Source organism: Pipra filicauda, unplaced genomic scaffold (assembly GCF_003945595.2).
Source record: "Pipra filicauda isolate LSUMZ 115617 unplaced genomic scaffold, ASM394559v2 scaffold6_size6359152_pilon, whole genome shotgun sequence".
Classification (NCBI taxonomy): domain Eukaryota; kingdom Metazoa; phylum Chordata; class Aves; order Passeriformes; family Pipridae; genus Pipra; species Pipra filicauda.
Window position 1 is genome coordinate 2,422,682 of NW_024104865.1, and position 23,469 is coordinate 2,446,150.

The 23,469-nt window shown below is 43.8% G+C and overlaps 1 protein-coding gene across 8 annotated transcripts in view; it reads left to right on the forward strand.

The window, feature by feature from the left end:
• The window catches only part of PCNX1 (pecanex 1), an 89,231-nt gene extending 82,306 nt beyond the window's left edge, over window positions 1-6,925 (forward strand). For all 8 annotated transcript variants that reach the window (XM_027749422.2, XM_027749379.2, XM_027749384.2 and 5 more), the window contains one exon: window positions 1,961-6,925. In XM_027749422.2, the coding sequence (XP_027605223.1) occupies window positions 1,961-2,101 (141 nt within the window). In that variant the 3' untranslated portion in view covers window positions 2,102-6,925. The remainder of the gene's footprint in view (window positions 1-1,960) is intronic.
• The last annotated feature ends 16,544 nt before the right edge of the window (window positions 6,926-23,469 follow it).

The following is a 23,469-nucleotide window of genomic DNA, read 5'->3' on the forward strand; positions in this document are numbered from 1 at the left end:
AGAAATGATTCTTACCTGCTGAGATGCTGCTCATCAAGCAGTTTACCTGACGAAGCCTTATGTCAGTGCTCTCAGTACGAACTTCTGCACTCAGTAGTTAAAAACTTTGCTGCAGAGTAGAAAAAGGTATTTTTACTTACTTTGCTTTTCATTTTGCTAAGTATGCAGTACAGTGTATATATATATATAAGGCAGAAAGACATGATAAAGTTTCTTCAAGGAAATTAAATTTAGCAGTCCTCTTTGTAATGTAGCTGCTTTTTCCACATTTTGAGATAAAGGTATACTCAGCATTATCTTTCTATGATACATGACACTGGCATGTAGAAGAACCTTTTTCCTCTCAAGGGATTCTTATCACCCCTTGTCTATCTAGTGACATTATTTTGCATGTTATCAATCATTTATGGGGACCAAATAAATGCCAGTCATGATAGAAGAGATGGTAAAACTGAGTGTGGAGGTATGGCTGTGGTGAGTTTTAATCTATGTACAACTTTTGCATGTAAACAGTTTTCAAGGAGCCATGATATTGATGCCTTTGGAATCAGCCCTTAGCTATCTCAAAGGCACCGGTTGGACAACAAGGATGTAGTACATGGGACTTCATTGGGCAATGTTTTATGTGTCTGGGGATAGAATATTCCTGGCCTCATTCCATACAGCTGTGTAAGGAGTTTATAGGGACACACTTTGAAGTCAGGCTTTAACAGACCACTCAAATATGCTGTTGCATCAAAGGGAACTAAACATGCCGTGCTTCCCTGGCTGAAATGCTCTCCCTGTGAATGCAGCATAGATCTCATGCAGTGGACAAAGCTGAATCTCCTTCACCCAGTGTTCAAGAAATAGTCAGCTGTCTGCTGGGTTTAATGAGGATGAATTGGATCTCTTGGATTTGATCTTGGAAAATACAGATCGCTCGTGGTTTTCTGACCTTTTTTCCCCACCTGTGTCTTTCAAACTCTTGAAAACTGTACTGTCTTGGATTTTGTAAAAATTAATTTTATTTGCTTTTTAACTTACCTTGTCTTGAATGAAGGGTTCTTTTCTCACAGCTGGCAAATTTGAGGTAATTCTGTTTCTGTGGAGCTGGCAATATTTAAAACCATGTTACCGGAGCATTCTTATGGTTTCTTTGAGGCACCTAGAAGTTAAGGGTATATTTTTATGGAGGCAGCTGAGCAGAGACATGCAAGGTCATACAAGGGCCTGTATGGAAAAGGAACCTTTTGATGGTCAGTATTAGGGAGTATCCTTGGGAGCAGCAGATTGAAGTACCTGAATTCTGTAGATCCAGGGGAGTTTGGGAGAGTATTTTGTAGCTCTATTTCTGAAATCCTTCCTCTTTGTAATACTTCTAATTTTAAATTATCTTTGAATGACTTAATTCAGAAGATCAACCTTGCATTCACAGTGAGTAGGGAAAAAATTAGGGCAAAGGCTTTGACTCAGAGGAGACTGTAGTTTACACCTAACTCCTGATAAATTGAAGTTCTGTGCCATTATGTGCTGCACAACACCGAAGTATTTTAAGACTTACGGCTAGAGCATCAAAATATCCCACATCTGTACCCATGTAACAATTTTTCAGTTGTTACTCACTTTGCATGAACTGTTTGGTTCTGCTTTGGGTCAAGTTTTTTGTCCCTGCTGAAATCTAAATCAAAGACTGGCTGTTCTCAGGTAAGCAAGCTGTTCTCACAGTTGGCCTCATTGTTCTTAGAGGTCTTTTCCAACCTAAACGATTCTGTGATTTTAAGATGCAGATCTTCAACAAGACTTAAACAAGTAGCTTGTCTGTGGATATACTGTCACTGAAAAATGAACAATTAAGTCAGTATAGCAGTTATATTTTTGCTCCTTTTACCCTGTAAGAGTCTGGAATTATCAACCACAACTTTGATAAGGCAGCTCTCCATATGGAGCTTACATTTTATTATACTTTTTTTTCCCCCAGGTGATTCACCGCTGGGTGCCTTGCAGCAGAGATCCAAGTAGTCGGTCACATATAGATAAAACCATCCTGCTGGTTCAAATTGAAGATAAATATGTTGCTGTTGTTGAAACTGGAGTCCTTGAACTTGGGGCTGAAGTGTAAAGCTCTTTGAGACTGAAACTTCCCCTTCTCCAACGGTTCAGAAGAGAGAAGGGTCCAGAAGAAGCAGCTCCTGGGACATGAAACTTTGGTCTGGTTGTAGGAAAGGACTTGAAACACAGATTTGTCTAAGTCCCTTTCCCCAAATAAACAAGTGTAAGAAATTTTTTTAAGTTGTTAGCTGCTGAAGAAACACTTGCATGAAGGATAGATTTGTTGAGACATATCTTCTTGTTTATAAATTTTGTTATGCATTGCGTAATGCTTTAAATCAACAAACTTTTCAGTTCTAAGATCAGAGCACCTCATATTTTTCTAATTGTTTTGCCAAAAATTGCCATGTCTTGTCACAGAGTGCGTGGAATTCATCCACCTTATTTTAAAGAAATTGACTACAAACCTTCAGTTTGGTGAAACAGTGTAAGGGTTTCAGGTGTGGCAAGAAGAGACTGAACAGATGTATAGATTCTTATTCCTTATGAGCTAAACATTAATGAGAACTGCACTAATTTTTTTACAGCAATGCACTAAAAACAACCCTGAGATTGCTGAGAACATTTATTTATATATATAAATATAAGTATATAAAATACCATTATTTAAATTGCCTTTGGGATTAATCCCCTCCCTCTCCATATACATGTCGATGGTAAGGGCTGTGCCATGGGTTTGGTTCTATGTTCTGTATTTCGTACAAGTGCATTTGCTGCATCCTCTTCACAATAAATGGTAAAATAACAAATACATAGAAAAGCACCTGAGTATCCCTGTACTACATCAGACTTTATTGTGGTGGCAGTGGTACCTCAAACCTGTACAACACGTCTAGCTTTAAAGTGGGCCCCAGTATATGACCTTTCATCTGTCCTCCCTTCACTAGCCATAGCTGCTTGGCTTCTTTACACCCCGAGCTGGCTGTGTTGTTTCATTGGCTTTTCTCTGGCAGACACGGTTGTTATAGTTTTTTAGGGGGAGGTGCAGGTCCATGATTTCTTCATGGATGCTTGAAGGTTTTTTTGATTCTGTCCAGTTTAAAAAGAAAAAATGGCAACAACAACCTCCCCCCCAACAATAACAAAAAGAAGAATGCAAGAAAACTTGACTTCTGTTTTTAAAGATCTTTTGTAGAAGGCACAGCCCTAAACTTGTATCACTTTTACCACCTTGCCTTTTCTTTCCCTTTAGTCTTCATTCTTTTCTATGACTTGAATTTTATTTTCTGTGATTATATATTCTATGTAAGTGTAATTTGAGTATTTATAACTGTGAAGTTGAATTATTCATGTGTTACATATCCTAGGTTTTATTGTATTTTTTTAAAAGTGTGTATTCAGGGAAACAAGTAACTCAGAACTATCATGGGAGTGTGAGAGGGAAACTGGTTTGTTCTTGACTTGCAATTCCTATGATTCGCTTTTCTTAATCCGTAAGAAAAAAATGTACCTGTTATGATTGTTTCCTGTTTCTGACCTGTAATTATATAGGACTCTGTGGAGAAACTGCATACAGTCCTAGCTTTTGGGAGCAGCCATCTCCTTCCCAGTCACCTCCACTTCTTTATATGTATTGTAAGCAGAAGAGACTTCTGATATACCACAGAGGTTATAGTAATTATTTCTCTGACATCAGAGAAACATTGTCCATTATGTACCTAATGTAAGAGTGAAATTATATGGGAAAAGAAAAAGAAAAAAAAAAAGGAAGGAACAGCTACCTAGGAAACATTAGTATTCCAACTCAAGTCACTGTATGCCATCTAGCCGTGAAAGGGTAACTGTGTGCCTGGTAGCTCATCAATTCTAGATACTGTTCCCAGTGAATGATACTGGGACCTTGCTTGCATCATATACTATGCAAACTTGTCCTCGAAATACTGTGCATCTTACAGTTGCATATTACTATTCAGTTTATTCCTGTGCAGTCCCATTCAGTCATGGTATAAATGCACAGTTCTGGATCTGCCACAGTTAAAACTATATTGGACAACAAAATCATTTATCATATGTACACATTATAGTGTAGTTGAATTCATCTCCTGCATATCTGAAATGTACAGTAGATGAACCTTCTTTAGCGGTCTGGTACTGCTGTCATCAGGAAGGAAGAAAATGTGTAAGTTTTGAATTGAAAGTGTTTTAGATAAGGTTTTATTCTATGTCCTTCCCTTCAGGTAAATACCCCTTTAATTAACCCTTCAGGTTTCCTCTATCACTAAGAGTATTCCTTCATTTTAGAAAGAGAAGTTTGTTTGAAAATAAGCCCCTATTTGATATTAGTTGCATGGTTGTTGCTTTTTTTTTCTTGTACTGAAGCCTTGAGGTAAACAAATGACTGAAAAACAAAATACATAGTTGGGTTGGTTTTTTTTTTCAACTCGACTGAAGCAACTTTCAGTATGTTAACTCTGGCTCTGAACAATCACTCTCTTCAGGGCAAGATAAGGACAATGTCCATTGCTGATAATAGACATGATAGGAATTAATGGCTTGTTGACACAAATTTTAGAGCATATGTAACTGCCTGGAATTAGATCAGCAAACAGCAGATGGAGAAAGAGAGAGGCTTTTTTTTTTAAGGGGCAAAGAGAATTGATGGATATTTCTGGTTTTTTTTTAAATCATAAGGCTTTTGGTGTGTTGCCTTCAGGAGATGGATTTTAATGTGGCCAGCAAACAGGTTAATACCTTCATTCAGATACTCAGCAAACATCTGTTGTGAAGCCATTCTCATAATCTTCATATTTATTCCAGATGTGCTCAACAGAAGCCACCTAGTTGAAATTTCACTCTTCCATAAGGCTTTGGAAAATCAACTTTTAAAATTTTTTCCTGAACTCTTTAAGATTGATCTGTGATTGTATGTTGGTTTGTGTCTTTGGTTTCCAGTGTGCAAGTGACAAAAACATGTTTGTTTTCTTCTGATTCCCCACAAGATAGATCTGTCTGTGCAAACCTCTTTTTTAGATGGAGATACTTTTATCTTTTGCTTTCTTTTCTTGGCTTTTGTCTTGATGTGTAATATTTTTCTTCTCTTTTGAGGATAGAAAAGATGGGTATTCTCAAGTTAGTCCTGTCAATCCACATTGAGTTTACCATAGAGTAGTATTTTATAGATCTTTCTTCCATGAAAACCCATTATAGATGAATATTTTACTTTGTCCACTTGCACTGTGATATTTTCTTGCCATAAGAACATTCCAGTGAAGTCCCACTGTTGTAGCTTTCAGGTAGATCCCAATCTATTTTCTTTTTCTCAGATTGCTTTAAAGGTGGTATCTGTTTGTACATATATTAGGACTTACTTCTCCCTAAAACACTCAGTTACAGAAAAATTATTGAAAACCCCACTACTTAGATTATGTTCATTAGTAAAAACGGCTACTACTTGATTTTTTTTTTTAAAACCTCCTCCCATTTAACTCCCCTGTGAAATCTTTTAAAATGTTCTGATTAAAACAAAATCCTCAAACTGTGTATGTGACACCGCTGATGACACCTAAGTTTCTGCGCCACTTGCACTGTATGATACTAGTGATGGATTCTGGGAATCTCTCTCATGGTTCAGCATATGTGAAATGGTTTCAGAGTTGTGGGAAGATGATGGTTGTTTTCTGAGATAATTTCATGTAGGCTGAATGGTGCTACAGCTGCTTTGCCTGGGACATCTGGCATGTCTGCGTGGTGATCTCAGTTTTCCAGTCAGGTGTGCAGTTATCATGAGGCATTCCTCATCTCATATTCACAATGCCTTGGGGACTGAAGAACTCTTTGAGAAGCCTGGATAACTGGTGAGGTGACAGATGAGGACTTGTGGCACAGATCAATGCCTTTGGTGCTTTGGCAAGCAGCCATAAAGCTTGGTCTGGTCTTAGGCAAGGGGGGAGAAAAAATGCCTTGCAGTTGGATTCAGCTTTCTCTGTAATGCACACACCACCATACAGCCTAGGACTATAGATACAAAAACACTGCTTTAAAGATCTTTTTCAATTTTAGAACTCTCTGTTCACAAAATGGAGCTGGGTAGATTGCGTTTCCTGCCATTAACAATATTATTCAACTTATATTGGATTGGGGTTGTACCACCACAGGTTTTATGTACTTGATTTTATTAAGGAATTTTATACCTATTATATAGGCATCTATTGTGTTCTTGTCTGGCTTGCTATTTGATAATCTCATGCAGTACATTCAGTGACGCTGGACTCTTTCAAAAATTATACTGGTAATTCCTGGTGCCTTAGTAAAAAAGTGGGTACATAACACCTTGGTGGAAAGTAACGCATGTGACTTTTTACCCCAGCATGATATGCGTATTTCTAAAAAGGTGATTAAGATGGCTGCCCCAAAAGATTTTGGGAATATACCTACATCACTTGGTCACGAACATCTGAATATGAGCAATTTTTATGATTTCTGGTATGTACAGTTTGAATAGATAATCCTGGTACACTTAGGCCACAACTTTGAAAGATGGCAATCAAATAGCTGGACATGTAACTTCTTACAGACGCCCCCAAAAGCTTGACAGTAGCTGCTGGTTAGGAAATTGAAAGGGGAGTTGAGCATAAATGAGAGGATGGCTTTGGTTTTTAATGGACAATGAAAATATATATTGCCTCTACCAGCAAATGGTTACATTGCCAGGGATAGGGATATGTGTTCCTGCGTGTCTGTGAGTGTGTATGTGTCTGCGTGTGTTATTGGAAACAGCCTGTAAATATTGTAGCTGTTTAAAATGGAAAAGGCAGAGAGTTTTTTGCAACATGTTGCAGCAAAAGGACAGTATTGACAGTGGAGAAACACTGAGAAATAAAAAAACCTTTTTTCACTTGTTGTCATTTATTGCACTATTACATTCTCTTAAGATATCATTCTCACAAATTTCCTGTAAGGACTATTTTAAGTTTATTCAAATCACCCTTTAATGAAGGATTCTCTTGTTTAAAAGTTATCTCTTACGTAGATGTAGTAGTAGAAAGGATAATCTCAGCTATTCCTATTTTATTGCTAGCATCATCACTGTTTTCATGCTTTTACATAAAGGAGTGCCACATGCCTTCTCTTCTACAGTTAGAACGGTTTGTCTTTGTTGAAGCATTTTCTCTCTATCGTTCATTTCCCTTTTCTTGAATGTTTTTCAAAGCCCAGAACACTACTGTACTGTCTATGCTCAGTAATTTTTCATTTATCATACTTCCCAGGGAAATATTTTACCTAGTGTGGTTTAATCAGTGATTTCTAACTTTCTGCTGCCCTTGATCTGGTAGCTGAGTACAGCATTGGGTAAAGTCCTGATGAACACTGTGCTTACATGAAGCACCTGTTGATACGGTGAAACTAATTTAAAAACATTCAGCTGCTCTCTGTCCATTCTTTCAAATGTCTTCACATTAGTACAGAGAATTACATCATCATCTTGTCCCTCTGAGTTTGAAAAACTAACTTCTAACAAAAATGGTCATCGGACAGCTCTATGTCTTTCAAACTAAAAATTGGATGTTTCTCTTTTTTTTAACTCTGAGCAAGCATCTGCAATTTGCACTAGACAAGGTGATTTGAACCTTAGCTGCTTCAGGCTTCAAGTTATGAATGAGAGAGGAACGTACAAATATAGCAAGTGTTTCTTGAAGGAAAACAAGTACTCTTTAATGTAAGCAAGTGAGTCTCATTGAACAGATCAAAAGTTCTGTAACTGATGTGCTTTCAGCTGCCACCATCAAAAAAAGGATGAGCAGTACTTCCAGTAGTGATTTAGGGGTGGCAAAGGAGAAGATGGATTTATGCTGTAGTCCATTGTTTCTTGCTGTCAGTGTCAGCTGAAGAACTGCAACTGGTAAAAATTGCAGCTGAAGCCCCAGTTTAGTGTTTGGAATCTGTTTTCCAGTTGAGTTTTGCCTGAGAGAAATCCAGTTCACAAACTCCAAGACTCTCTATCGCTGTGAGCTGATGCCTGGGAACTGGGTGCAGGGCCTTTGCTTCAACAGTATACACCTGGTTGGTGTCAATGTGATGCCTATCACCTGGCTTCCTAGTACTGCCAAAGATGATCCTGTATCATATTCTTTACTGGTCTTCCTCTGAAAAATAGTTCTTGTGTAGAAAGATAATACTTGAGTTCCAGCAGCACCTTGGCATGCTCACTTTCTAGATGTCCTTGGTTAGACAAGCTTACGTGAATTTTCCTTTGGTCATCAGAAGGTGGTTTAGGTTTCTTTCCGAGCTCCCGAGGCAGAACACCGCCCGACGTGCCAATTGGAGTTAGTCGGGAAACGATCTCAGGCCGTGGAGCTGCTCCTGCGAGAGGCGGCTCTGACGTGTCCCTGAGGCTTCGCCCCCGCAGGCTGCGGGTGTGGGGCGGCGGGGCCGCGCTCCGGGCTCGGGGGGCCCGCGGCCGGCAGGGGCCGCCAGAGCCCGCCCAGGGCCGGCCCGTGTGGGGGGCGCGGGCCCGGGGCCGCTTCTGAGGGCCCGGCGGGAGCGGGGAAGGGGGGATCGATCTGCAGGGGAGCGGGGGCTCGGGGCGCTTCCAGCCCCGCGCCGGAGGGCCGGAGGGCCCCGTGAGCACAGTGCTTGAGCCCCGCCTGCCTTCCCCCTCGCTGCTCTGCTCCGCTCCGCGGTTGCGTTGGGGTTGTTCTTCCAATGATGCTATTTGCATCCCCACTCCCACCGAAGCACCCAGCTGTTCCCTCTGAGCCGGCAAAACGCGGTGGTCCCGGGACCCTGCGCGACGCTGTCCTTCCATGAGCAGGGCAGGATGAAGGGGTTTAATTGATTTTTTTTTTTTTTTGCTTTATTTATAATGTCCTTTCAGACAGCAAGAAGAAAACACTTCCCCCCCCCCATTATTTTCTTTCACCATCAGTGATCCCATGGCCAGGGGAGTAAGAAGAGGGGAACAAACAGAATGAAAATGGAAGACAAAGATATTGGGGAAAAGACACACAAGGAAAGAGAAGACCACCTTTGTGTTTTCAGAAGCTGGAAGAGATGGAGCAGGCAGCTCCAATATAATTTTGCAGCCTCTTTCCAATAATCCCCCTGTGTCAAAGTGAAGCAGAGGTGAATTACTGAGAAGTGCAAATTAGCTTTTAATACAATTCTGATTTAGCAGGCACCAGTCTTGAAACTACTAAAAGGTCATGAGTCACTTTCTTCACATATATATATATATATACAATACAGTGTATTGTATACTATAGTACATTGTCATCCTTAAGCAAAATTGCAGATTAAACCTTGGTTCAAGGGCACAGCATCCTTGATCCTCTGCAATGTCAAGAATAAAATGGCTGCTGTTTCCATGTGTGGTTCTTGGAAATGCACATCTAACTCCTGCAACCCAAACATGTATCCATACTGCACTTGTAGTACAAATATAGGCTGATGAGGATTCAAATAGTCTTTGCTGCTTGTTTGGACCCCACATCCTTTCTGCTGGTGTGGCAGGTCTCACAGAATGGCTTGTAGCAGAGTACCGTGATCTTGCACAGAGTTCAGCAACTTTTTCTCTCCTACTGTGGAAAGAAATGCTTGGACCTATGCCCTTGTGAAGCTCACCTGCGAGCCTACCTGCTCCATCTGATGTGGGTGCCAGAAAATGCAGGCAGGAGATTGTTGCCAGGAAATCAATGCTGTCTTTGTAGAAAACAATTTCCACTTAATTGGTGGAGCACATTTTACACGTCCTGGCAGTGGCTGACAGGGATGCAGAGACCTTAGTGATGTTCCCCAGCAACAGGAACTGTTCCAGCCTTCCTCGTTTTTCACTGTGGGAACATCAGAGGTTTGGAACACACCAGCTCCCCCTCCCCTGCACTGTCACTGCTGCAATACATTAACTTTTTCTTCTCCTGTGCTCTTCATATTTACCAGCACTTAGAGGAATTGGCCGTCTGTGTTCCCTGACCCCCGCTGGGGAAGAAAGCCAATGCCATTTGCATCTTCTGTCCTTGCCAGCACATTTGCAAGTCCCGTCCGTCACTCAGAGGTGTGGAAAGCAAAACTGGTAGCAGCTCATCTCTCTGCAGGTTACAAGACAGCAGTGCTTTCTGGAAGAAGCATCACTTGCATATAAGAGCAATTAGATACTACAGCTTCCTGCTTCTTGTCATTCTCGCTGTTTGCTGTTAATGGAGAGTTTTGCTGCATCAATGTATATTGTGTACATCTACAGTAAGACTGGGGCTGCTTCTCCCCTGGAGCTGGAAAGGCATCAGCACAGTGGGGCTAGCAATAGCCCATTGCTCAGTCCTTCCTTGGCTCTGTCTTCCAGCCACAGCAGAGCCCAGCAGCTTGTATTTCTTGCCTTCCCAGGATCTTTCCTATGAATAACACAGTAACTTTCTTGCTGCACCCTAGTTTAATGCTCTTCACTTACCTTTGCCTAAGGCTTGGAAATCTCGGGGCTGTAGCTTTCTGCAGCACTCTGTTTTTTGTCACTGAATCTGTAAAAATTATCCTGAAAATGATTCTTGGGTGTGGCCTGGGTGATCTGCTTTCCTGGTGCCTTACTTCATTAAAAAAAATAAATTGTATTTAGAAAATGCTTCATACTTCAAGGTAGGTTAGCTTGTTGCTGTCGGGGAAGTACCTAGGCAAGGGTCCTCTGGCTGGCCAGGATGCTCACTGCCATCTGGGGAGCCTGCTTCTGTCCCACCCCGCAGCTGCACATGCTGTATTGACCTCCCCCACTGACCCCTCTACTTGTCCTGCCCACCAGCAGACCCCACCACTGTGCCTCCCGGCCTGTTTGCTTGCTACCAATTCACAGGGAGCCACATCCGAGGTCTGAGAGCAGATCTGCCTTTTCCACATCTTTTTTTTTTTTTTTTTTCAGTTTGGCATGATTCAGAGTGCATTAGGAACAAGAAAGCCAGCACCTGGGAGAAGAGAAGGCCTAACATCATATGGAAGTGCCTCTGGTGGGGATCTCTGAGTCAAGTGGGCACCATGTGCATGGGCAGGTCTTCTATCTGCTGTGCAGACCCTCCAGCCCAGGTAAGGATTAGATGCTGCCTGGGAGCTTGTGCCTGGATAACATGTGCTGAATGGGTACCTGCATGGGGGTAACATCATAGGATGGAAGGGGCCTTCAAAGATTATCTAGTCCGAGCCCCCTGCCATAGACAGGACACCTTCCACAAGGCCAGATTGTTAGAGCTCCATCCAACCTGGCATTGAACACTGCTAGGGGTGGGGCATCCACAGCTTCTCTGGGAAACCTGTTCCAGTGCCTCAGCACCCTCAAAGAATTTCCTTCTAATAACCCTAACCCTAAACATACCCTCCTTCAGCTTAAAATCGCTGCTCTTCCTTCTTTCACTACAGGCTCTGGTAAAATGTCTCTGTCTTTCTCATAAGCCCCCTCTATGCACTGAAAGGTGAAGTACCTGCTGGGTGTGAGAAATTGGGAGCTCTAGACATAAGAAACAGTGTTACCTGCTGCAAAGCTGATAACCAACTAAAACTGATGTCAAACAACCAAGTGGGACCAGCCCCAGGGGTGATTAGGTGAAAGCCCTATTTGTTTCTGCCTGAGCCTCACCACCACGCCAGCCTTGCTGTTGCAGCAGATGTTGGAGCCCCGCACACGTGCCAGGCAATCTCCATGAGCATCCAGCCGCTCCACGCCCTTGCCTTGCACTGTGCAATCCCCCTCGTGGATAATGATGGATGGAAGTGACCCGTGTAACGAGTAATTGGCTCAGAGCACGGCACTGGCCGCAATTACAAGTTATCTGTATGTGATGTTACACTACGCGGCTCCTAACTATTTTCAACGCAATTGATTTTCATTATGGAAAATGCATTCCCAGAAGGAGACAGAAGTGGTGCTGCACAGTGGCACGGCAGAGCTGGGCTTCATCTTGGGCACAAAACACACCACATGCTTTTTCCACTGCTGTTCCAAGCCCAAAAATGCATGCTCACCCTTCCCTGTGGCCAAGGAGCTGCCAGCACTGGGGGAAAAAGGAGAGAGGTGAGCAACCTTTCACGTCTCTCACCCCTGGCCACTGCAGCTCCTCAGGGAAGGGAGCAGATGGCCTGCCCCAAGCTCAGTCACCCCTTGCTGCCCCTGGTCCCCCCACTGCAGGAAGGGAGTTAGGGGTTGTAGTGCTGCCCCTGGGAGGCCTTGGCATGGGCATGGCTGGAAAACTGTAGGGTGGCTGTCCTCCAGCTGCCAGCTTGGGTTTTAGAGGCACGCCATGACTTACTGCTAAGTTATTCTCTATTTTATTAAATATCCAGCAGTGACTGTTCTGGAGATTAGTGGTGAATGATAGGGAAAAAGCCCAAACCTCACAGATGACTTTTACAGTCGGGTTTGGTGTACCAGTACTCCCACGCCCACATTTCTCTCCCAACAGGAGCCAAATTGCACGGCTTTATGTAACCAGCTATATAAAGAGTGCCTTGAAGGAAGGCAAAAACACCGCCCACACCACGCCCCTCCCATCCCCAGCACACCCTGCCCTCCTCCAGGTGTGTGGGCTGCTCATGGCCCAGCTGCCCTCCCAAAAGCATCTGCAGCCTTTGTGCTGCTGCTTAAAGATGCCTAAGTGCCACTTAAAGATGCCCCAGTGCCAGCTCCATGCCTGATGTGCACCCAGATACCCAAGGTGCATCAGTCCCTGTCTGTGCCTCAGGAAGCTGCCTATAGCTCTGACATGTTGTTGGCTGAAGTGTTTTTGTGGTCAGGGGTGGAGGGATGGAAGAAGAGGAGAGGGAGTTTACACACACCATTCAAAGCATAAACTGGGCAGCATGTTTAGGCCGAGAGCCTTCACTTGCCCAGCTGCAGAGGGCATTTGGGGCAGGGTGAACAATCATTCAGCTTTGTGGCTTGTCTCTGGGTCTTTCAGAGTAGTTCAAGGGCAGTCCCGGGTTTGCTGAGGAGGTCCCAGGACGCACTAGTCTGTGTACGTATGTGTGTATATATATCTATACATACACTCGCTTCTGAAACGAGGGCTGCCTTACAGAGCTGTGACCTGGGATGTCTGCAGAACAGCAGGCATTGCACCAAGATTTTAGGCACAAAGCATGTGGGTCGCATGAGCTGAAAGCTGGAAGAAAATTGGAGCTGTAGCTCAGTGTTCCTGCTTGAGCCCAGCTCAGGGATTTGCTACAGGGTGCTCGTGCCTGTGCCACAACTGCCTTTTCATTTTCATCCTGCAAACCTTTTACAAACAATGCCTGAGGACAAGCATGCCTTTACTCTCTCTCTCTCATTCATAAACATGCAGATGCTCACCTTTCCTAAACTCTTCTCTGAATGTTTTCCTCCCCAGTTCTAAATGACACGTGGGAGGATGCGAAGGGTTGCAGTGAAGGTAACTGTGCCTTCGTTGTGCACATAGTTACAAAACAGGCATGTAAAATACATAACTGCTTGAGCAAAAACAGCTTAAAATATGAATCCTAACTCAGCTGGCAGCTGCTGTAGCAGGGGCCAGGGATGCCGTGGAAGAAGTTGTCTGTGTAGAGGTTAAAGCTGAGCAGCAAGGCACAGGGGGCAGGATTGCTGTCAAAACTCTGCTGCTATGGTGACTTTTGGATAATTTTAATTATTTCCACCTCCCTTTTCATAGGAGAAAAGAATTTTATCCACTTCATGAGAGAGGAGTGTTTTGGGAGGCAATTCATATATATATATATGTATATATATATATATGTCATGCTATAAAGGTTTTCTCATAGTGATGTAGATGTGAGCTTCAGATTTTTCTCATTTTTGGGGGGAGGCAGGATTTATGAATCAACTCAGTCAACACTGAGCTAGAAACCAGTCAAGAAAGCAGCACAGCTCCATGAGTGCTGCCATGCTGAGGGGTGTAGGAACTCCAAACTCACAGCCTTGAATTGTGCAGTCATAGCCGCTTTCCCTGCAACAGCAGAGCCTCAGCTCTGATAGGAAGGTTCTCTGCAGCCCATGCACTTCACAGGGGTCAGGAGAAAAGCCTTTGGAGTGATATAAACATGCTATGTACCAGCCTAAGTCTGGTTGCCTGTGACAGGGCTGGAGACAAGAAAAGGGTTTCCTGTGAGAAATGCCTGGCCAGGGGAAGGGGACCTACATAGGCTGATTTCACCACGTGAGCAGTGCATCTCAAGAACTCTGCTCTGGACCTCCTTCCCTGTATCACTGCTTCTCATTTTTCCCTTCACCTCCCTCATTGTACCTTGCCATAGGCTACATTCAGTGCACAGATCTGGTGTTTTATGTTTGTACAGCTCCTTAGGCAATATGGCCTTTGAACCCTTATTGTAACATGATTATCTTAGGGCATTGCCAGCTGTTCAGATTTCCTTTATGGTATTGTTTAGAGCCTTTTTCTTCAAATGTGAAATTATTGGTAACACAGCCTGTGCTGGTAATGCAGACTAAAGCAAGTTTATTTCAATATGTATGAGATTTCTTCTTATGCAATATGGGAACCTTCCTGAAGTTGAAATGAAACCTGCTGTAGGCAGTCCCCTCTGCTGGCATCAGCTCAGAGCCATCTCTGTGTTACACCACTTGCAAAGAAATGGCTCTATGTGTGTATCTTTGTCTTTCTTCCTCTCCCCCTGCTGCCCCTGGCTTTCCACAGTAATTGCCATTCTCGTCTGTTCCCACATGTACAAGGAGATCCACAGGAAATTACATTGCTAATTAAGCTATGGAAGACAGTACAAAAGCCCTAAACTATAAATACTCCATCTGTGTTAAAAATCAGTAACACGTATTGCCATTGCTTGTTGGAAGCCAGCACAGCCAAGGAGGTAGAAAGAGACTTCTGGGAGCAGGCAGCGCAGGCAGCACAGGCACCGATGCTCTAGGAGAGTCTCTGACTGCTGCTCCCAGACTCAAGTCACAGCATCACTGCAGGAAGAAACCAGGATCACAAGCAAAAACATGATTCTGTATTATCTGGATTTTCTAAATACAAACTGCATCAAAGTATAGGTGATGCCTGTAAGGATTTTTATATAGTGTTATGCTGCTCTAGCAGCAGCGTAGTCTGTGGTTTTGGGATGAAGCTGGAAGGCTGCTCACAGCCGCTTCAGCAGCATCCCTGGTGAAGGTATTCGCTGGTGAATTAGTGCCCCCCAGACTCCCCTGCTGTGCCCCAGTTATGGACCAGCTGTAGCTGCATGGAATGTCACCCCAGGGCAAAGCCTGCAAGTGCCTGAAGCAGCTGTTTGGTGCCCGGCTCATCCACACCCGGCACCTGCAGGTCCTGCCCAGCTGGTGGAGCTGTGGGGGCCTTCTAGAAGGACAAGTCCTCAGGGCATGGGCGTGGGACAGGTGCCTTGCTGGGTTCCCTTCCTATCACCAGACCATTTGCTGGCTGACCATTCCCTCTGAACACCCACTTCCTGCCTGACGCTGTCATGCCACGATTTGCCTGTGCCAATCTGTACTTCGTCATCGGCTGAGTTCCTGCAGATGAATCCAATCCTGGAGTGTGTGCTGATATGTTAAAACCACTCTGTGTTACTTTGTACTGAGGCAAGTGGCTGAAGAGAGAGAGCAGGCGCTGGGAATGATGCCTGCGGCCGAGCAGCCCTGTCAAGTTTTGCCTTCTGCTATTGCACCTACAGCCTGTACCCTGGCTATGAGTTTTTCTTTACGACACAACCAAATTTGGTTTGAAATAATCCAAACTTTTTTGGTTTTGATGGAATTTAAGATGTTCACATTCTTCACAGGCAAGAGATTTAAGAAAAATACCCAATATTCAGAGAGAAACAATAAACTTTGAGACTCAGCAATGCTGTGTATGCACAAAATGTATGTTTTCTAGGTCATGGAAATAGGTTAATTAAGCACTTACAGGAACTGAGATCTGGTCCACAAAAGTACTTACAAAATGCTACTGGTCACTACAAGTGCTTCAGTTCAAAGTCTCAGTCCTCAAGACCTATGCCAAGATGCTGAGTTGATGAACGTTCATACCCATTAACCAGAGCTACAGGACATGCTGGCAGCACTGCTTCTCCCTAAAATGGTCCTAGCAGCACCAAATCAATGAGCTAAAATACCCGACTGTTTATTACAACAGAGGGGGCAATGACAATGCACTCACAAATAACCTCGTGCACAGCTGGGTATTGATTTGGTGAATTGTTCTGTTTACATGCAGTTTCTCATAATAAAACCATAACTACACTAAGAGTTACATGTTAAAGGACACATTTTCCAATGGAAGCACTCTGAATTAAGGCACTTAGGGAAATAAAGTTGTGCTTTCCTCCTTAACTTTGACATTCAGTCCCTAGTTGTTCCAATGATTCTTCATTACTATGTCTCTTAGGCACATGTTTCTTGCCAAACATGTTGGATGTTGTGCAGTGAATGAAACAGAATTTTAGACAGCCCATCTTACCCAGTGAATGAGGCAGGTGTCCTAAGGGAGAATACTGCCGTAATCAACTTTACTGTTATTTTTGTATGCCGAGAAGCCAGATTGAAGTGTTTCAGGCAGGTTTCATCTCACCTCTGTTTAGCACCAAGGGGGAATTTGCACCTTTCAGATGATGTGATCCAACAGCAATCTGCTCCCTTCCCTCTGCCACAGCTCCCAGTCAAGGGGTCCTCCTGCTCCCAGTTTCTGCTCCCCTGGGACTTATAAGGGTTGCCTCTGCCAACTCAGGGAGCAGAGCCAGCTCAGAGGGCTGCCAGGGCTGGTGTCATTGCATGGAGGGAAAAGAGGAACTTCTCTCCTTGGCAGCAAGCAGTTAGTGCAAGCCATAAATAATGCGAGCCATCCTCTCTAAGGAAGTTTTTTACCCAACAAGCACATTGCCTCAGTTCTTAATTAACTGCCCAACCTACAACACACAAACTCACTCCTGTACAAAATAAAGTCCCTGCAAAATGAACTGCTCTGCTTATCACTGCCTGTTCTGGGTGAGAGAACCCTTTACCCCCAGGGCTTCCACGTGCAACCCTGGTGCAGCAGGATAGACACTCACCAGACGCTGATGAAGAGCAGACCAGACAGTTGTTTCTGCTTGGACACACCCTTCCCCCAAGGGACACCTACAGAAGGCTTGCAAAACCTCAGCCTTTTGGAAAAAATCCTCTGACTGCATTGCATAGTGCAGGCTGTGCCTCTCCCCAAGTCACATGAGAGGGATACAAAATCCCATCTCCCCCAACACACCACAGACACCAACACCTTTTTTTTGGTAGCAATAGCTGTTTATCTGGTTACTCAGCAAAGCTCAAAGCTCAGCATGAGCCACTAGATTGCTGCAGCAAGCAGTGATCCAGATAGGGTCCCTCTGCAGTCAGTGGAGGGAGATAAGTAGAGCAGAGTCATAGAATCATAGAATAGTTTGGGTTGGAAGAGACCTTTAAAGGTCATCTAATTCCAGCCCCCTTCAATGAGACATCTACAACTAGATCAAATTGCTCAGAGCCCCATCCAACCTAACTTTGAATGTTTACAGGGATGTGGCATCCACCACCTCTCTGGGCAAACTGTTCAAGTGCTTCACCACCCTCATTGTAAAAAACTTCTTCCTTATGTCTAGTTTAAATTGACCCTCCTTTAGTTTAAAACCATTACCCCTTAGCCTATTGGTACAGGCTTTGCTAAAAAGTGTGTCCCCATCTTTTTTATAAACCCTCTTTAAGTACTGAATGGCACAATGAGGTCTCTTTGGAGCCTTCTCTTCTCCAGGCTGTCCTCATAGGAGAAGTGCTCCAGTTATTTGATCATTTTTGTGGCCCTCTTCTGAACCTGCTCCAACAGGTCCATGCCTTTCCTGTACTGTGGACTCCAGAACTGTATGCAGTAATCCATTTGGGGTCTTACCTGAGCAGAACAGAGGAGCAGAATCCCTTCCCTTGACCTGGTGTCATACTGCTTTTGATGCAGCCCAGGACATGCAGTTGGTTTTCTGGGCTGCAAGTGCCCATTGACAGCCCATATAAACATTTAGGTTGAAAAAGAACTTTAAAATCATCAAGTCTGACCATTAACCTACCACTGCCAAGTGCAACTAAACTATATCCCTAAGTGCCACATCTACATGACTTTTTAGCATCTCCACAGATGGTGATTCCACCACTTTCCTGGGCAGCCTGTTACAGTGCTTGACAACCGTTTTGGTGAAGAAATTTTTCCTAAAATCTAATCTAAACCATCCCTGGTGCAGCTTGAGGCCATCTCCTTATCCTGTCACTTGTTACCCAGGAGAAGAGGCTGACCTTGCTACAATCTCCTTTCAGGTAGTTGTAGAGAACATTAAGGTCTCCCTTGAGCCTCCTTTTCTCCAGGCTAAACAACCCCAGCTCCCTCAGCTGCTCCTCATATGACTTACTCTAGATTCTTCACCAGCTCCATTGCCCTTCTCTGGACACTTCAGCACCTCAATATCTTTCTTGATGTGAGGGGCCCAAAACTGGACAGAGGATTCGAGGTGCAGCCTCACCAGTGCTGAGTACAGGAAGCTGATCGCTGCCCTGGTCCTGCTGGCCGCACTATTGTTTATTATGTCCAGCTTTTCATCCACTGGCACCCCCAAGTCCTCCTCTACAGGCCTGCTCTGAAACCCTTCATCCCCCAGCCTGGATTGATACTGGAGGTTGCCCCAAGGCAAGTGCAGGACCTTACACTTAACCTTGTTGAATCTTGTTGACATGGGCCCACTTCTTGAGCTTGTCCAGGTCCCTCTGGATGGTATCCTGCCCCCCAGGCATCAACCCTTTGGCATTTCTGGAGTATGCCCAGTATTTCCATAGTGTAGTGCTGTAAGATACTTTCACTTTTTTATTTGATGGCTTGTAAATGAGCTTTAAAAAGGCTGAATATAAGAGGATGAGTGTTCAGTCTCATGGCAGCCTCTATGCTCAGGGTGCCTCCACTTTCAGAACAAAGCTCTCTTGTGATTTTTCCCTTTGAGAAGCTCCCAGCTGTGCTGTGGAAGGATGAACAAGCCCTCACTTGCCCCACACAATTCCACTTTGGTAGACTGAGCTTGTTAACTATTTCCCTGCTTTTCTTTGCATAATTTAGAAAAATTATGGTCTCCTACAAAATCAGTAATGAAATGTACTTCCTGAGGATAGAGAAACATCCTCCCTAAAGCAAAGGCTGTACACACTGAAGGGAAAATTAGGGGCTTCCTAATGCAATTGTTAAAGCTTTCTCCTCTCTCTGGACCAGCAGAGCACCAGTAGCTCAAACCGCAAACCACCATGAGCTCAATGCTGAACAGAAAAGATGTCAAGATGAGCAACTTTTATCAGTCAGAGCATTGCTCAGCAGTTCCCCGTGAGCCAACTTGAGGGACCCACCTGCATCCTGACAGCCATCAGCAGGCAGGGAGATGAAAATGGTTCCCACGACCATCCTCCAGCATCTCTCAGAGAAGTATCTTTTAGCTATTGGGTAACACAGCTGGTCATGCAAGGCACATGTTGTTAGTCCGGGCTAAATAGCTGTCATGAATGGATTTGACATGTTGTCTTGTGCACTGAGACATCACACTTTTAATGCCACAGTTAGAGATGTTTTGGGGTTTTTTTCCCCCTTAGATCTCTGCTTCATTAAGCATCTACGAAACACACACTAGGAGAAAGAATGACAACATAGAAAGCTGTCAGTCCTTGTGCAATTTTCAGATGCAGGCATCCTCTGTTAGCTGACCTGTGTCAGTGATGCTGTAACACGCTGCAGCTGCGTATACATATGCATACATGTATATATATGCATGCGTATTGCATAAAATGCTTATATTGCAAGGCAAAGCTTGGCAAAAATGTTCTTCTTGTTCCTGAGAATGCTTATACCATTCTGCTAATGGAGAAAGAAGATTTGCATGAGTTTGGACTTGCAGTATTAAGACTTGTAAATAATTTATGCACATTTTGCCAATTTAAACTAAATACTGTATCTAATACCTTATAAGTGAAGTTATTAGGCTCTGTAAGACTCAACTCAAACATATGTATGTTACATTATGATGTAAACATAATGCAAGCTGTACATCAAAAGAATAAGGACCCCTGTTCCCTCAAACTGGTCTGTTAATGAGACTTATGGGAGCATGTATTTGTTTTACCTGATGGGAAGATTTAAGCCTATTCAAATCTCTTTGGTCCAGGTATGAGGGAGAAACAAGGTCTTTTATCCTTGTCATGTTTTGTAATAAAACGAAATACCAGTGAGTAAGAAAAACAGGCCATCTTGACATGTGAGTTATCAATACTTTTAATGAGTAAATCTCTACATCTGCGTCTGGGTGTGAGAGCTTTTTCTTTCCCTTGCTTCAAGGTGACAGCTAGTTCAGAAAACTGGGCTAATGTCTTCCAGGTGAATAAATGCTGAAGGTGGCATTTCACAGCTGTGATCTCCTGAGAGCTGAGTTGGAAAGGGATGATTTATTTCAACCTGTGAAATTCCTGGATTTGCTAACTGAGACTGTGCTTCTTCTCACTGGTAGCTGAAGTAGTTATGCCTCTTGTGGGTGAGATAATGGTGAAACCACATGTACCTGTGAGGTTCATATCTCGGATCATTTGAAAATCCTTTAAAATACTCCAAAGAGTAACTTGTCAGGCTGAATATTCAGTGCGGGTGTCTTAGAGAGACATTGCTGCTGAGGGCAGGATGGTAACCTTCTGCTTGAGGCTGGATCAAATGCTGAGGACAGTTTCTGAGAAATGGATGTTTACAGCATGTTCATACCAAGAAAAAAGGAAAGCATTTGGCAACAAATCTTTTTGAAAAGGCCATGGCACAACTAGATAGGAGGGGTGATAACATACTGGCATAATTTATGCCACAAAATGCAGTGACAAGTGCAAGACTGGAACCCGTATATGTGGGGAACCCAATGCCCCACACGGCCAACCCACTGGACCTGCAGAGATGAGCTGGAACTGCTTTGGCACAGCCCGGGATGAGGCACCCCAAGGCCTGTGGGGCACCAGGTGAGAGCAGCAGCACCAGGCTGCCCTGCTGCAGGACCAGCTTCACCCCATGCGTTATTTTGTACAGGAACGGCAGGAAATGCTCTGTTCTCCTTGCGAGGAGCAGTGAGGGCAAGGTCTAGTGAGTTTTTATCATAAGCTTATCATCAAGCTTCCCACTCCTACTTAAGGTTCTCTCACAGAATGACAAATTTGTGAATGGACAGGTATGCTACCCTGGGATTTTACAAAGCAGTTACTGAAATTTGGAAACTGTTTGTTCTCTGGCCAGGATGACATAATTAAAATGTCTTGACCTTCATGAAAATCTTGCTGATGAACTGAAATGGGCAGGAAGCAGGCAGAAATGCAGCATTCCCAGTGTTGCTGGCCAGTTTCTGTGTCAGATATACTTCCTTTATTGCTCTAAAATGGTGCAAGGAAATAGATTCCTTTTTAACGCTTTAGATATCCATCCATCACCTGAATTTTTCTTGATATCATTCCACTGCTCTGGGGGGGCATCTGGCATCTGTTTATTTGTGTGCTGAGAGCTTGCCCGAGTGAACTGCTGATGGAAGCATTTGGCATTTCTCTGCTCATCAGAACTAGTTTATTTGTTTCATCAGCAACTCTGTGCTCTTGGTTGTCTGTACCCTGTGAAGCTGTGACTGTGCCTCCACATCAGTATTAGAGGAGGATTACATTGCAATTCAGCTTGATCTTTTCATTCAACGTGCAGCTATGCTTTCTTTTTTGTGTGTGTTAGGCCAGACCATCACATTGCAACTGAGCTACATAAGTTTATGCCCAATGAGGGGCCCTGCAAACACAGTGTGCTTTGAGGCACTGCCAAAAGCAGCCCCACAGATGGATTGCCCACAGCACTCACAATGATCAAAGCAATCACTCTCAGGTGAGGCTATGAAGAGAAATAGGGGGAAACGATCATGACCACGCTATTGCTTGAAGGAATAACGTGTGCCTCTCGCTTTGTTTCACTGACCTCTTTGAGGTAAGCACTCATCCCTGGAAACTTGTTTTTGTAATGGCAGAAATTTGGATAAGGAGCGCGAAAAGATTTGCTGCCTGCCCCCCATTGCTTGCTTGGTCTGTTTTTCAGAAGTCATAGGAGAAGGAGAATGGTAAAGAAGTGTGTTAAGACAGGATGAAGAAAGAGTTCTGTTACTATTGGTGAGGGTGCATTTTTAAATGGGTCTTTCAGCAGACATATTAAAATACTTACCTGGAAAAAAAAAAAAGCAGTACCTGCAGTTTTCTCACTGTAGGAGAACCAGGAAGAAAGCTACCTTCAAGAAGGACCTGAATGCACATTTTGTAAAGGTCCAAAGAGATCAATTCCTTCAGGACTGGTAATGTCCTGTAACCATAATGGATACACTCTTGTAGATAAAAATAAATTGATCAGGCCACTTGAAATGAGTGTAGAAAGGTTGTCAGAATAAGCAGAAATCAAACAAGGAAGGCCAAGGCCCATCTGGAATTAAATCTGACCAAGGATGTCAAGGACAACAAGATGGGCTTTTTCAGATGTATCAGAAACAAAATGAAAACTCAGGATAACATGGGCCTGTTGGTAAATGGAGGGGCAGCCCTGATAACAGAAGACACAGAGATGGCAGAGTTACTGAACACCTTCTTTGCATCTGTCTTCACTGACAAGACCAGTTCTCAGGAGTCTGTGACCCAGAAGACCAGGTTAAAGGAATGTTGGAAGGAAGACTTTCCCTCGGTTGAGGGGGTTTGAGTTAGAGAACACCTAGGCAAACCTGACATCCCCAAGTCCATAGACCCTGTCAGAATGCATCCACTAATGCTGAGAGAGCTGGTGGACACCATAGCTGAGGCCACTCATGATCATCTTTGAAAGGTCGTGGTGATCAGGAGAGGTGCTCGAGGACTGGGAGAAAGAAAATGTCAACTCAGTCTTCAAAAAGAGCAAGAAGGAGGATCCAGGGAACTGCTAGCCCATCAGCCCCACCTCAATCCCTGGAAAGGCAATGAAGTGCTTTGTTCTGGTGGCCATCTCTACCCACATGGAAGACAAGAAGTTGATCAGGACTAGTCTGTATGGATTCACTGAAGGTAAATCATGCTTAACCAACCAGATTGCCTTCTACAATGAACAGACTACCTGGATGGATGAGGGGAGAGTAATGAATGTTGTCTACTTCAACTTCAGCAAGGCTTTTGACACTGCCTCTCACAACATCCTCATAGGCAAACTCAGGAAGTACAGACTGGACGCATGGACAGTGAGGTGGCTTAAGAACTGGCTAAATGGCAGGTCTCAGGGAATTGTGATCAGTGGTACAGAGTCTGGTTGGAAGCCTGTCACTAGTGGCGTCCTCCAAGGTTCAATACTGTGCCCAGTGTTGTTTAACTTATTCATCAGTGACTCAGATGAAGGGGCAGATGTCTCCTCAACAAGTTCACTGATGACA